The sequence below is a fragment of the Eufriesea mexicana genome, unplaced genomic scaffold (assembly GCF_001483705.2).
Source record: "Eufriesea mexicana isolate 0111107269 unplaced genomic scaffold, ASM148370v2 scaffold611, whole genome shotgun sequence".
NCBI classification, from domain to species: Eukaryota; Metazoa; Arthropoda; class Insecta; order Hymenoptera; family Apidae; genus Eufriesea; species Eufriesea mexicana.
Window position 1 is genome coordinate 698,451 of NW_016908771.1, and position 14,714 is coordinate 713,164.

At 44.8% G+C, this 14,714-nt stretch overlaps 1 protein-coding gene across 1 annotated transcript in view; it reads right to left on the reverse strand.

Annotated features, from left to right (window-relative positions):
- Nucleotides 1-12,903: 12,903 nt before the first annotated feature.
- The window catches only part of LOC108546147 (Sex combs reduced), a 53,077-nt gene continuing 51,266 nt past the window's right edge, over nt 12,904-14,714 (reverse strand). Inside the window, exon 2 of the mRNA XM_017898086.1 lies at nt 12,904-13,510. Coding sequence (XP_017753575.1) covers nt 13,206-13,510 — 305 coding nt within the window. The 3' untranslated portion in view covers nt 12,904-13,205. The remainder of the gene's footprint in view (nt 13,511-14,714) is intronic.

Below are 14,714 nucleotides of genomic sequence, written 5' to 3' on the forward strand. Positions count from 1 at the left end.
TTCCTGCATACAATTACACGGGGCTGCGCTTATGCATTTCGTGCGTAACGTTCGCTCCTTCGCTCCGTGGACTCGAGCTGCCTCCAGTATCTGCCTCTTCCGCGATTTTCCCTGAGTTTTAGCTGTACTTTCGTGAAGAAGGGGTGATGGAATCGATCTCCTAGCAAGTGGGGTGTTTAGATTATAGCGATGCAGTTTTTGTTCGGTATTCCAGGTAGCTTTTTGAATAGCGTTAGCTTTGTAATGGAGGATCGGGTTAAAAATGGCGTTTGAGAGTTCTTTGAGAAGATATTGTTACGGTATTAATAGTATAGATATTTTGAATACTCGAGGTATTTATTATTCGATATAATGATTTTGGAATAACTTTATTTTTCATAACGATGAGTCGTATTACAGATGTCTTTTGTGAGTAATGAGGATGAAAATATCTTTGGCTGATCATCATCACTGTATTAGTAACATAGTTAATTTTTAGTACTCGAGGTATTTGTTACTCCATATAATAATTTTTGAATAACTTTATATTTCATAACGATGAGTCGTATTATAGATGTCTTTTGTGAGTAATGAGGATGAAAGTGTCTTGGGATGAATATCATCACGGTATTAGTAATATACCGTGTAGTAGTTAACTTCCAATATTCAAGGTATTATACTCTAGTATCCCATAGTCGACACCCCAATCCTGAATATTGTTATTTACTATAACTATAAGTTACGTCTGAGATAATTTTCCCTAATAATGGAAATAAAATTATTTTTGAACAGATACTACTACCGACGTAATTTCGAATATTTAAAGTACTCGACGCTAACTTCGAATCTATAGCAATCGCTATTTTTCATAACACTGAATCGTTCACAGTTGACTTTTGCTAGCTTTTGTTATCCGAATAAAAATACCTTCTCGAGAGAAAGATAGTAATTGATGTGGAGAAATAGTTGTGTACTTTACCATGGTTAAGGTTGCAGGTGAAATCAGAGCCTTCTATAGACTAGACAGTTCGGAGTTCGTGGAAAGTTGTCTCGCTTCGGGAATGTGTCTTTTTGCCAGGGATTCAGGCTGAGAAAACGGACAGGCTATGCCTAATATGGTCATGGAAATTCGTGTTTTTCGAACATTTCACCACGATGCTATTCAGCTACTTCTCTACTTTCTAACGTTCCGTTGACGAGTCTGAAAGTCCGGCAGCAAAAGCTTGTAATGGCGAGTCATTATCTAATTAATAACGCACCTTTCGTACATATTCATCGTCATCATTTAAATTGTTCCATCATCAGGCTCGAAGCTTAGACAAAGTTATCTCGAAGTTCATCGGAAATGCAACAATGCAAGTCTCGAGAAAGTTGATATGCAATTTCAACTTTCTATAAAAAAATCGCCAATGATTGCAATAATTTTCGAATAAGTCGATAATTCATTTACGTTCGAGTATTTCAATTAAACCATTCTTTAATGATAGGAATAATGTATCTTATAAATTAATACGCAAGTGAAAAGAATTTTAACTTCTTTTTACTTGTGTTTTTAATTTACTCGTACTTGGCCCATATATCTTGACCAATAATCATTTATATCGACACGTTTCAATTAATTCATACTATAATTTGGATAATGGGGTAGTATATCACACAGACTAAAAGCAAAAGAAGCAAGGTTTCCAGTGGAAGAGGAAAATATTCTCTCATATTACTAACTAAAGAGAACATTAATAGTAATTTCCCTTCGAATAGCTACCATAATCTGATCACCTGATAAGCAATCTATACCCACATATTTTAACACTCAGCATACTACGGCAGGTAAAATTGACCGATGGATGAAAAAGGGGAAGATGAATCTTAATACTTAATCTATTAGGTTATAAATGGTGGTTTTCAAATTTTTAATTAAAAATTTCGCATTCAACGTTGTCACTTTGGTAGATTTTTAGTCTTTGTGATTTTCTTTTTAATATGGTGTTTCATTTTTTTAAACTTCTCCTAACTTTATTTCTTCGTCTAGTAGTCACTTGAACGGTCATGGTAGATTTAGTACGAAAAAGTGAAATAAGGAAAAATAATGAAAATTTAACTTTCAGACAAAAATTTAAAAAATATATTTCGATCTGCACTTTCGACTTCCCCAGTTTCCATCGACAAGATTAAACCGAAATTTCCAGAAACATTGAAGAAAATGAAAGGCAACGGGAGAACGATAAGTCCCAGATTTTCAAAAGACAAAAGTCGAAAGACCAAATTTCCCAACCTTTAACTTTCAAACAAGTATTTGAAGAATAAAATTCGTTCTGCATTTTCGACTTCTCTGTTCCCATTGACAAGATTAAACCGAAAATTCCAGAAGCTTGGCAGAAAACGGGAGAATAATACCTCCAAGACTTTCAAGACTTTCAAAACTTTCAGACAAAAATCCAAAGACCGGATTTCCTAAACTTTAACTCTCAGACAAAGATTTAAAAAATAAAATCCGATCTATATTTTCGATTTTCCCTGTTTCCATCGATAAGATTAAGTAGAAAATTCCAGAAGCTTGACAGAAAACAGGAAACCGATACCTCCAAGACTTTCAAGACTTTCAAGACTTTCAAGACTTTCAAGACTTTCAAGGCTTTCAAGACTTTCAGACAAAAATCCAAAGACCGGATTTTCTACATTTTCACTTTCAGACAAAGATTTAAAAAATAAAATCCGATTTATACTTTCGATTTTCCCTGTTTCCATCGATAAGATTAAGTAGAAAATTCCAGAAGCTTGACAGAAAACAGGAAACCGATACCTCCAAGACTTTCAAGACTTTCAAGACTTTCAGACAAAGATCCAAAGACCGGATTTCAAAAACTTTAACTCTCAGACAAAGATTTAAAAAATAAAATCCGATGTGCACTTTGGACTTGCCCTGTTTCCATCGATAAGATTAAACAGAAAATTCCAGAAGCGTGGAAGGAAGCGAGAGAAGTAGATTGCGACACGCTAGCCTGACAGTAGTCCGGATTGATATTAAAATTTTCAAATAAATGCAACCGGTGGCCAGACGCAATGGCGGTGCAGCGTACTCGTCGATGACTATCTCGCGGCCCGTTGCCAAAGTGGGTAACTCGGTCAAACCCGTCGACCCCGCGAGGATTTACATACAAATTGAAGTCGCGCGCGATCGATGCTTCTCTCCACTGCGAATATGGTAATCGTCTGGAGCTGCGACGTTGGCCATCGATGAGTTCGGAAAACGTGCTCGGCAAATTGAATTACCTTTCGCGCCGCGGCACTCGTCATGTGTCCTTCTGCAAATTCATTTTAATATCTTATCTCACGGTTATCTCATAGTTTTGTACCATGTTTCTGCGGATGTCAAGAAAATTCCTTTTTCAGAGATATCGTCGTTTAAAGTCCTCAATATGAATTCATTTTCATGCGAATTCTTTTCAATGTGTAATTTCTGTTTCTCTTCATTTTTTCCCAGTGACTCGAGTATTTTGGAAAGAAGAAACTAGAATTCTTTTAAATCGTGACACGCGTGGTGTTTTTCTTCGATAAACCACAGATTTATCGCTATATAATTCAGTGTAGAGTGATTGGATTATTGTGGATTATTTGAAACTGTCACAGGTGTCATAGGTCTCTATCGATCATTGCTAATGTCTTTTCCCCTTCGTCGACTTTGAATATTTTATCTGCATTCGCGTGCATTGAGTAACCGATGTTCATTATTACTTAATAAATAAATAATTAACACAGGTCTCACCTAGTTTCTATTGTGTTCATCCGTGTAGAATAGTCGAAGGTTTATCTCGATTAATTTTTGACAGCAAATATTAAACATTCGATATCAAGAATCACGCTAATTTTTAAGCGAACGTTTACGTATGGCTACACTTGGAATTGGAATTTTACTTTTTAAATTTCATGATGTATGGAGTATTATGTTGCGTAGTATCGGAAATATACGTATTTAGCTCGAGGAAAGGAAAGGTCGAGTATGGTTGCTCCTGAGTGACACCAGCGAGTTGTAATTGCAGTCTCGACTCGACGAGTGTAGGAAGAGTGCTATTGTTTGGAGCACAGGCAAGCTGAGGCTGAATATGAATTATAGAAAGTAGAAATTTTTACTAACTGTTCGTACAATGCTATTGTTCAGCTCGGAGGTCGACCTTGGAATATTATTTTCAAGGCTGGGTTGATTTTGCATTAAGCAATTTTGCATTAAATAAGTAATTTTTAATATACTAAATAATAATTTCAGGACAGCCATAATTAAAAAATTATAAACTCAAAATATAATCAAATCATTTCATCAAAGATCTTCGATTCGTACCACTAACGCTAAAGCTATCTGGTCAGAAAGATCGGTTACTCGTACACTAAAAGAAAAATCGCGAAGACGAGTGACTAACAATAAGACGATAACATTGAACGCGGAACTATGACTGAAAATTTTAAAAATCGCCATTTAGGCTACGATAGGTCCATCGTGCGAGACTCGCGGTAAGGCATCGGGCGAAACACGAGCATCACGGGTGACAGACGTGGTATGTCTACAGGGCCCAAGGTAAACAACACGGGCCAGGCTCGTGGTCAACTTTCGTCGATTCCTTTTCGTCTCAGTGATGCCTCACTCTTACCAACGTTGGTGCAGGTCACGGTATATGCCATCGGAGCTAAAATCGTAGGGCAAGGGGTTAAATCCGATGAACCCCTAAGCACCCAATATTCTCGAACCCAACCACCGGACTCCGAACCAAGGAACACCCGTATAAATCCTGCAAGAAGTTCGCTGCAACCACGAGTATCCTCACAGCTGACCCTGGAACATTTCTCATCGGTAATCCCCGCGAATCCTCCGGAAGCCTCGGTCCTCGCAATCAAGCAAGATCAAAATCCTCGCTTCTGTCGATGGAACTTTTTCGAAAGCTCGATCCGCGATACCGGGGCGTCAAGACAAGGATCTGCGGACGTTATGGTCGGACAGGCGATCAAAAGGTTGTCCGGAAGGGGGCGCGCGTCGCGGCGTGGCAAAAAGCGCAAAAGGAGGGAACGCGGTTGGAGAACGGATAAGCGGGTGTTCCCCGTAGCGCGCGCTTACTCCCGGTGGATCGTGGTTTCGTGGCCAGAGCGGAGAGCTACGCCGGGTGTCCGTCTCCGCATGCGGAGTGGAATGGACTCGGCGGAATGGGACGAGGACGGAGGCCGCATTAATAAAACATTAAGGTTTTGTAGACGATGTATCGATGTAGTGTTTATATTATCTTCTTTGATGTCGACATGTGAATTGGACAGATTTGTTATTCAGACTCCGTACATAAAAGTGGTGAAGTCTTGCTCCGCTCCGTTTGTGGACAGGGGACGCGGCCACGGACGGACAAACGGACGAACAAACGCGACGCGGACGGACGTACGGACAGACGGACGGGGCTGGCTGCACTGTCCCGGCTCCTTCTCTCTCTCTTGGTCCCCGCGTCGCCTGTCACTCAACCGATCCACCGCTGATGGAAGGAGAAAGGGCCGCGGCTGCGAGGGCCTCCTTTCTGCCGAGCCGCGGAAAAACTCACGCCGCCGATCGAGTTATCGAACTTTTCCAAACGCGGATCATCTTGCCGCCGGCTTAGCGGGAGCCTGTTAATGGCTACCAGGCCCCGTCTCGCTTAGAGGACTCTGCGTTGCACTTTTTCGTTCCGGGTCGCCGCGACCACCGTTTACGCGCTCGCCGAGAGGGTCCAGCAGATTCCAGGTTTCTCCAAAGTACTCGCAAAGTCTGCTTCCCTCTGCTTCCTACATATGGAAGTTATCTGACACCGATATCCACGAGTCTGAGGCACAGGCCTGCTAGATAGCCTTACCGAAAAGGACGTCAGCAGGCCCAGGACCAAACGCTTTCCCTCTTTTTCTCTGAGATTTCAACGCACTCTTTGCTCGCAACTGTAGGATTAAAATCATAGTTGTGGTTAACGCTTTCCCTGTCTTTGTTTGATTTTGCATCGCATGAACTCTTTGTTCAAAAGAGCAGCCTCTATTAAGATCGTGGCTGTGGTTTAATGGATCAACATTTGGTTCATAGAGGGTTAAGTTAGACTAAATCTATCGTCTCGCGTGACCCTCATTAGGTTCCGCATTCAACGTTATCCTTTCCATACTAATTTTTCAATCTCTCTCTTTATTCCAATTGTAGTCCCCATAAGGGTTAGGTTATTAGGTTATTCCATTTTTTCAAAATTTCACTTCATTTTCGTTCACCGATTATTTAACCGTAGTAAGTTTAACGTTAATTCACAGGATAATGCCCATTTTGATTCAGGAACCTTTAAATTAAATTATCGTGTGACGAAGATAGACATGGTAATTCACACTGAACATTACTTGTTATATTATTCAGCACATAGCGAAGATTGGAACATTACAATCTCAGATACTATGCACTATAACCTCTAGGAACTAAATCGGTCAAAGAAGAAATCAAACGCTTCTGGAAGTGGTATAAGGCCCATTCCATTTTTCATTCACCGGTCATTTAATCATGATAGGTTTACTATTAGCACGAATATTTTGCAACGAGATCCTCCGAAGAGATCTAGAAATGGAGTCAGTCAAAGAGGAAATTAGTAGCTGCTTGAACAGCTATAAGGCCCATTATATTCTTCCAAATTTTCTCTTCCTTTTCATTCCCCGGTCATTTACACACGATAGGTTTACTATTAGCACGAATATTTTGCAACGAGATCCTCCGAAGAGATCTAGGAATGGAGTCAGTCAAAGAGGAAATTAAAAGCTTCTCAAACCAACACAAGGCCCATTAAATTTTTCCAAATTTTCCCTTCGTTTTCATTCGTTTAACCATGGTAGGTTTATAATTAGCACGAATATTTTGCAACGAGATGCTCCGAAGGGATCTAGGCATGGAGTCAGTCAAAGAGGAAATTAAAAGCTTCTCAAACCAACACAAGGCCCATTAAATTTTTCCAAATTTTCTCTTCGTTTTCATTCACCGGTAATTCGACTCTGGTAGATTTAGCGTTAACATTTGAACATTCGGAAAATGACGAAAAGACGCCGCGATGACATTGACCTTCGACCCGCGAGCCTCAGGCGAATCGTCTCCATCCTCCGAACATGGAACGATCGTAATGGAACAATAACTCGAGATACGCTGATTGCACGGGGCCCGAAGGGCTAACGATTGACTCTCTCTCCTCTGGCCTGAAACAAACACCGGGCATTCCCCGTGGCTGCACGCGCGACGAGCACGTCTCCGCTTTATTCCCGAGGAACGCGCGGTATCGATACTCGTCCCTCTCGACGTCGAGAGCTCTCCCGTCGTGTCCCCTCCTCTGAACTCGGCACCGTGATCCCGAACCTTGACTCTTCATTAATCACCGCGCGGTATCAATGACTGACTGAGTGACTGACGCCAGCCGAGAGGTATTATATACCTACGGCGTTCCGCGTCGAAACGCTTCGCGTTTTCTGCAGCGAGTTTTCCCGCTGATGGGCCACCTCGTCAACAGAGGGAAAATCCTGGCCAAATCTCCGATCCACGGGAATTTTCTGACGTCCAAACTACTCTGCTTAGGTCGGATGACGAGTAGCAGGAATTCGAACCAAGTTTACAATGATACTCATTAAATGAGTTGTCATTAATATCTATAAGTCATTACGATAGTCGTTAAATTAACAGTGTTGAATTTTTGTAACAGAGGATGCTCAGAAGTGATCCTCACTCAGATAAATCACCTAAATCAAAATTTGTGGAAGCGAATTTGAACTTGATCCCTGGGTACACTGAGTACACTTTGAAGAGTAGTGTACGAGGTATCTTGATTTAGGTGATACCTCACTACTCTTCAAAATTTCTTTCGTACAATCAAAAATACCATTTTAGATAATAAATATCACAAAAATTTGCACGTCGATTTCCCTATCAATCTAACATATAGACTAAAGGAAGAAAGAGGAGAAAAGAACGGTGTACCCAGGGATGAAGTTCAGATTCGCTTGCACAAATCAAGGTATCGATATTGCGCTGCGGCAAAGGGGTATAATTAGATCGAACTACTGTATCGAGCCGAAGATTCGCGAGATTAATGGATACCACGCGAAAGACACGAATAATAACCAGGATGCCTCGAACGGAGAGGGTAATGACTATCGTGGGTTCATGGTTGCCGGCGTAAGAGCGGTCGGGGATCCAGCGGGACGGAAAGAATCGATAATTCGACGGCGCCATGCCCGTTTCACCCTTCGTTCCGTGCGGTCTATCGTTACGATCTGGACAACGAAAGTCACGATCCTCGAACAGGCGCGACGTCCAGCGCGAGGAAGCGGGCACCGGTGGACCGATCGAAAGTTGCGGCGTCACTGTCGGTAGCGTGGCAAAATCGTGAGAGAACGAGAGAGAGAGAGAGAGCGCGAGCGATAGGAGCTGGTTGCAGCATGGATCGTGACTTGCGTTCAGTCCTCTTGTCTCCTGTTGTCTCCTTGTTACCCGACTCCTGTCCGTTTCGGTAGTTTTCGAGGGTGTGAGGCTGCTTTATCACGCGCGACCTCCCGCTGTTGTCACGCGATCTTATCGCGCCGCTCGAGCGGATTCGGCCGCTCACGAGCCTCACGATCCCCGATCCCGAGCCGATTCTCCATCCCTTACATTCGAATTACATCGCGTACAGGTGGTGCTCGTTTACGCGAATCGTTCCTTCCTTCTCTTTTCGCGCGTTGCATTTCGCGCACTCGCGATGGGTATCGGGGATCGGTGAATCGAGAGTTCTTTTTCACCGGGTATTATCGGGTCCTATTGGACGGACGGTCCGAAATTCGTCGAACAAAGGGACAGGGCAGTAGCCAAGCAGGTAGCCTGGAAATGAAGATGCTCTCGGCACGATCGGGTACACACGATTACGGTAATCGGCGCGATCTCTTATTAAGAAAGGCAATTATTCCACGCCGGTTGCGGCTTGTTACCTTTCAATGTTCCTGGGCAAACTATTATTTTCCGATGCGCCTTATTATCGATAATTACGGATAATTCGCGAGCCGAGTCTGTGAACGGGGCTGAGACTCGGTCCGATTGAAATTAAGACTCGTCAAACGTAGAGCGTGGCCAATTAGATACGTACCGAACGTTGTTATAACCGCAAAAGAGGCCTGCGAACGTGCGCGTGCGCGTGTGCGCGCGCAGCCAGATAACCTCTGAGTCGGAGCATCGCTTGATCTTTCGACTCGAACGTTATCGCGGCCTGGAATTTCAGCAACGACTGGCCTCGCCGTATCGGTCGTAATTGTAAACATAACAATTATCGTTTTACGAGCAGACCGTAATTAACACAATTTTTATTCGTTGCGCCGTGTTATTCCACCGATTCACCAGCAATTCATGACCGCGCTATCGGGCATAGGAGTCGGCCGGTATCTCGTAATGCGCAACATTCACTGCGTCCGAGGAGAAAGCACTCTTCCCTAACTTTTATCGTCGTGTTTTTCGTCGACCAACTGCGCAGTTGACGCGCATGCGCGCGCGCGCGTGTGTGGCCGAAACGTGGCTCACGCGCGTTATCCGCGTTGGACCTTGAACGATTTCTTCGGAAGGCGAATTTCAATTGCAGAACGCGACGGCTTTTCATCAAATTCACCGTCGCGTGGCCGGTTTGAAGGTGTTACGGAATAAATGGACAGCCGTCGTGCTTCTGTACGTCATACCATTTAATAATTACAATTTAAATTATATAATTATGCGACCTTACACGTACGGTGCTCTAGGTTACGTAGATGTATTAAGTAGGTATTTTTTTTAGTTTAGACTATTACGTATATTACATGGAATGAAGTAACATTTGAGTTGACGCTACACGAACGTAATACTTGAGCTTAATTTAAAGTGGAGAACGCATCCTTCGCACCTGACGAGTAAATAGGCTTCGTATTCTCATCCGCTTCGCTGACCCCCGTGTTTCTCGTGTACCCCGGCTCTGTACGGACGAACCGATTGCGATCGACCCGAGGAAAGAAAAACGACGATCGTCGAGACACCGAGGGGACGCGCGTTCGCGCGCCGCTCGCTCGCCGCGCGGATCATTTTCCCTTAAAGAGCGCGAAAAACCGAACTCTGCATTCATAGGTACGGAACGTGTTGTACGACACGCGGCGTGAACAACAAAAAAAAAAAAATAATAATAATAATAACGAAACAAATAAAATACAATATTAACACTGGACCAAGTCATTAGCAACAGGCTCACTCTCAATAGAATAATAGCAATAATATCAATAATTTCAATAATCATCGTAATAATATTAATAATAATTATTATTATAATTATAATCCTCACTATTCGTTTATTTAAATATCCCTATATAAAGTACCAGGCGATAACGAAAGACTCTGCATAACGTAGGAAATTGCTTCGGTTCGCGTCGAACAACTTGCATCCTGCATCTGCGCCAGATATCACAAACAATTACATTCCACGAAGCACGGATACCATTTTCTGTCCCTTATCGACTGCAAAAGAACTCGAGGAATCGGCTCGTTCGTTAGCGCCTCGTACGATAATAACGTCGTTCAATATCGTGTTGCCATATATTCAATAGCTATGTACAATTCAACATTATAGCTTACACTTACATCTCTCTTTACGCCTTGTTCGCTTTCGCCTTACATTTGTCACCTTTTTTTCTCTCGCTTTCTCTCTTTCTCACTCTCTCTCTCTCTCTCTCTCTCTCTCACTCTAAATAAAGATAATATATATATTTTTATGTATATATATATATATACTTTTTAGATCCCTGTATTCTTCCGAATTTGCTTCGCATAAAGTTACGCAGTTCACGACATCTTACTAAGCACAGAGCGACTGCTAGCTGTTTATTACTTTATTTTATCTTTCTCCCGTTCAATTATACCATTTCACCTCTTCGTATCACAAGATAAACCAATTAACGCGGGCGCGCGAGCGTGTACGCGCCCCGGCCGCGAACACATTATCTAAATTCATTTACACACCTGCCGTTTCGTTCGATTAGGTCGCCGAGAGGGATCCTCCTATTCCGCCTCCACCTCTTCCTCCTCGAGACAGTTGCTCGTTTTTCGTCGGTTCGTTCGTTTCGCTACGCATACACTCCGCTCGATTCGCTCGTATTACACGCGGTGCCGCGTCGCGATGCGCAGTTGCGACCGCGCAGCCAGACGGGAGGCGCATGCGCGGACGCGAACGCGTTTCCCCCGAGCTTCGACGGCTGACTGGAAACCCCTGTCGCTTCCAGACAAGACGCGCTCTTAGATTTTCGGCACAACGTCGTACCGTGTACAACGCGACGAACATGCGCAAGGATTATTAAGACGCGAGAGTGTCGCAGTTGCAACGGGACTCGACTTTGTACACCGTTTCGCGTGGAAATGCGTTTGCCCTGGTCGAATCGCGCTCGCATCGTGTCCAGAGCTGTCGTATGTCGCGGTTCCTTCCGAAACCATGTTCCTTAGCTGCCGTACGCGTACACGGTGTTCACGGAGAGCTCGCCGAGTCCTCGACACCGATTTCTTTCTAAACGCTCTACCGAACGATCCGAAACGTCATTCTTCTCGAGAACTCGACTGCGTTCGACGAGAGATCGAGAATTAAAAAAACAAAAAGAACAAATGAAGTGTATATCAAAAAAGGTAACAGTAGAAAAGAGGAAAAGAGGAACATAGAGTACCGTGTAAAACGTGTTACTTTCCGACGCGTACATGCGTCGTACGTGTATCGGTGAATGGTGGGGGTAGCTAGGTGTCTCCCCTAGATCGATTTGGCTTAACGAACTGCGGTATAGCAAACGAGCTTCGCGAGAATAGGTTGTTCTTAACTATCGGCTGTTCTTATTCGCTATAATGTAGCATGCGTTTCGTCGCTTCGATTTCGCGAGTAACTTCGTGTCGATCGAGCGGACGTTGAAAAGTGTCAGCAGCCTCTATCGAAAAACGGCAGAGAATAGGATCGAGTATTAATAGGCACCTTACGTACTACGAAGTAGAGACTTTAACGTGCACATAGAAACTGCGCGGTTCGCCGGTGGTGACTGGCGTAATTCGCGGCGTCGCCGTCGACGAAACGCGCCATCGCAGAGAGATAGACTTCGAGAACGAGCGAAAGAAGAGAAAGAGAAAGACGGAGTGGAAGATGAAACGAGAAAGTTGAATAAGTACATCAGCGCATCCTCTGTAATTCAATTTTTTTTTTTTCCTTTTTTTTCCACTTTCTCCTTCGATTTCGGAATTATTGGGAGTGCGTGGGCGGGATACGGGGCGGGGGGTTGGGGAACAGGAGGGTTTGTATAGGTCCAGAGATGCGAAACAGTGCGCAGCCAGACAAGATAATCAATTAATTAGTCGCTCAATTAATTAATTACTCAGACCGCTAATTTCTAAGCCTTAAAAACTACTGATTCGGTTTTATCTCACCCGCTGAGGTGGCTTCTCGTCCGCGTTCAGCATCGGTACGCTTGTAATCTAGCCGCGGCGAGAGCCCCTCGGAGCGCGTCCAGTCCATTTAATCGGGCGCACGGCGTGCATTGCAGAAAATTTTTTTTGGCTTCCCTTCAACTTCGAATAGTTCTATTGTGACGGAGTATCTCGTGGACACAGGCGCAGACCGACGCACAGCGGACGCGATCGAATCGTGGAACCGTGAAAACGCCGACCGCGATAGAATCGTTCGAACATCACCGTGGTCGTCCCTTCGATTTCAAACGCGCGTTATCCCGAGTGGGTTTCTCGCGACGAAAAAAAAAAAAAAAAGAAAAAGAAGGAGTCTACGTGGAACCCCATCGTCCCCGAATATGTTCCTTCGTCGACGCGTATACCGCTCTCGGATACCGGCAAAAAGACGACGAAAAGCCCGGGGGGCAGGGTAAGGGGAAGGGAACGAAAAAGAGGAGGGACGAAAAGAGTAAAACAAAAAAAAAAAATATATAAAAAAAGACGAAAGAAGAAGAGAAGTAGAAATTCTGCTTGACGAGTGACAATCCGTCGAGGCATCGGTGGCCTGTGTCAGACCTCGTCGGGTCTCACCACGTGTCCTACTGGAAGTGAAGTGTCCCGGGCCGGCAGGTCACGCGAGACTTGCTATAGTCTTTGGTGACGGCGGCCGGGCCGAGAGCCGGAAAAAAGCCTTTTAGAAGTTCTGCTCGCCGTACATCCCGGGGAACCGGACAGCGTGTGCTCCGAGCTCGGCGGGCGAGAACTCGTCCTATGTGGCCAAGTGAGCGAACTGGCTTGGGTGGGGCGCGAACTGGTAAGGGTGGCCGTACGGCGACATGTGGTACGGTACAATGTTCATGCTCGCCATCTTGTGCTCCTTTTTCCACTTCATCCGCCGATTCTGGAACCAGATCTTGATCTGACGTTCCGTCAGGCAGAGGGCATGCGCGATCTCGATGCGGCGCCGCCTCGTCAGGTAGCGGTTAAAGTGGAACTCCTTTTCCAGCTCCAGCGTCTGGTACCTGGTGTACGACGTCCTCTGCCGCTTCACCTCGCCGTTCGCGTTCACCGTGCCTGTGGAACAGATAGATTATCCTGTTACTCTTTGCCTCGTACGTGTATTTCAGAAATTTTCCACCTGTCGAACACCCGAGCGATTAAGTTCGCGATTAGGCTACCTGTATTTCGCGTGGCGATCGATTATCCTTCCGCTCTATTGTTACTCGATTGGTACGTGTACAATGATGCGGGAACATTCGATAAAAAGCGATAATTTATGGGTCCAATATACGTATATTTCAGAAGTTTTCCAGGTGCCGGACACCTAAGTGTCCTAGCTCGTAATCGCTCTACCTGTGTCTAGCCTAGTTATCAATGGCGATCGTGCATAGGTAGCTAGAGCAACGAAGCAAGAGTCCGTTTACCCTAGACAACTGGTTCGATAAGAAAATATCTAGCACCTCGAGTGGACTCGGTCGAAACAGGTTCCAGAGAGCGCTATCAGCCAGAGGGTATCGTGTTCCGGCGGTGTTTCCATCAAATGGACCTACCGCTATCGAATTAAGGGTATGTCACAACACGACTCGTGGGGTAGGCGATAAACGAACAAGGTCGCGAACGATCGAAGGAATCGGAGGCACCTCGCGCGATCGATCGGACCGCAGGGAACCGGGGAGAAGCGCGCGATCCAAGGCGCGCGGCGCATAATAGCCGGGGCTGAACGCGTGTAACGCTTCACGAGTTCGTTAATTATTTCAACGACTCGCGGCTAATGCATCGACCGTTGCTACCGGATCGCGAACTGGTCACTTGGCAGCTGTTTTACCTATTTGCTCAGCACGCCCGAGCCATAAATAATTTTGCAACGCTGTTATTACGATACTCCGCCTATTACACCTATCCGCCGCGCGTTGCAAAAGCCCCGGTAATGAATGGCTCGGGCAACGAGCATCGGGAGAAACCTCGAGGTCGCTTTTAAATACCAATAACCTGTTACTTCTGCTTTTCCAGCCGCGCAATCACCGGTCGCTTACCGGCTAAACATCGGCCGGGAACATTTTAATATCGCAATTACGATAGCGGCCGATGCATTTCGTTCGATCACGTCGGGAATCGGTGAATCACGTCCCGTTCCACGGCCACACCGCGACGTTATCGTTTCAGGAAGCCCGGTGCTCGAAAATTTATTTGTCGCTGCACGCGCGTCGCGATCCATGTCGTTTAGCATACATCTCGGGCGTAGATCTCTATCTGGCTGCGTCGATTTATAAGGTGGCCG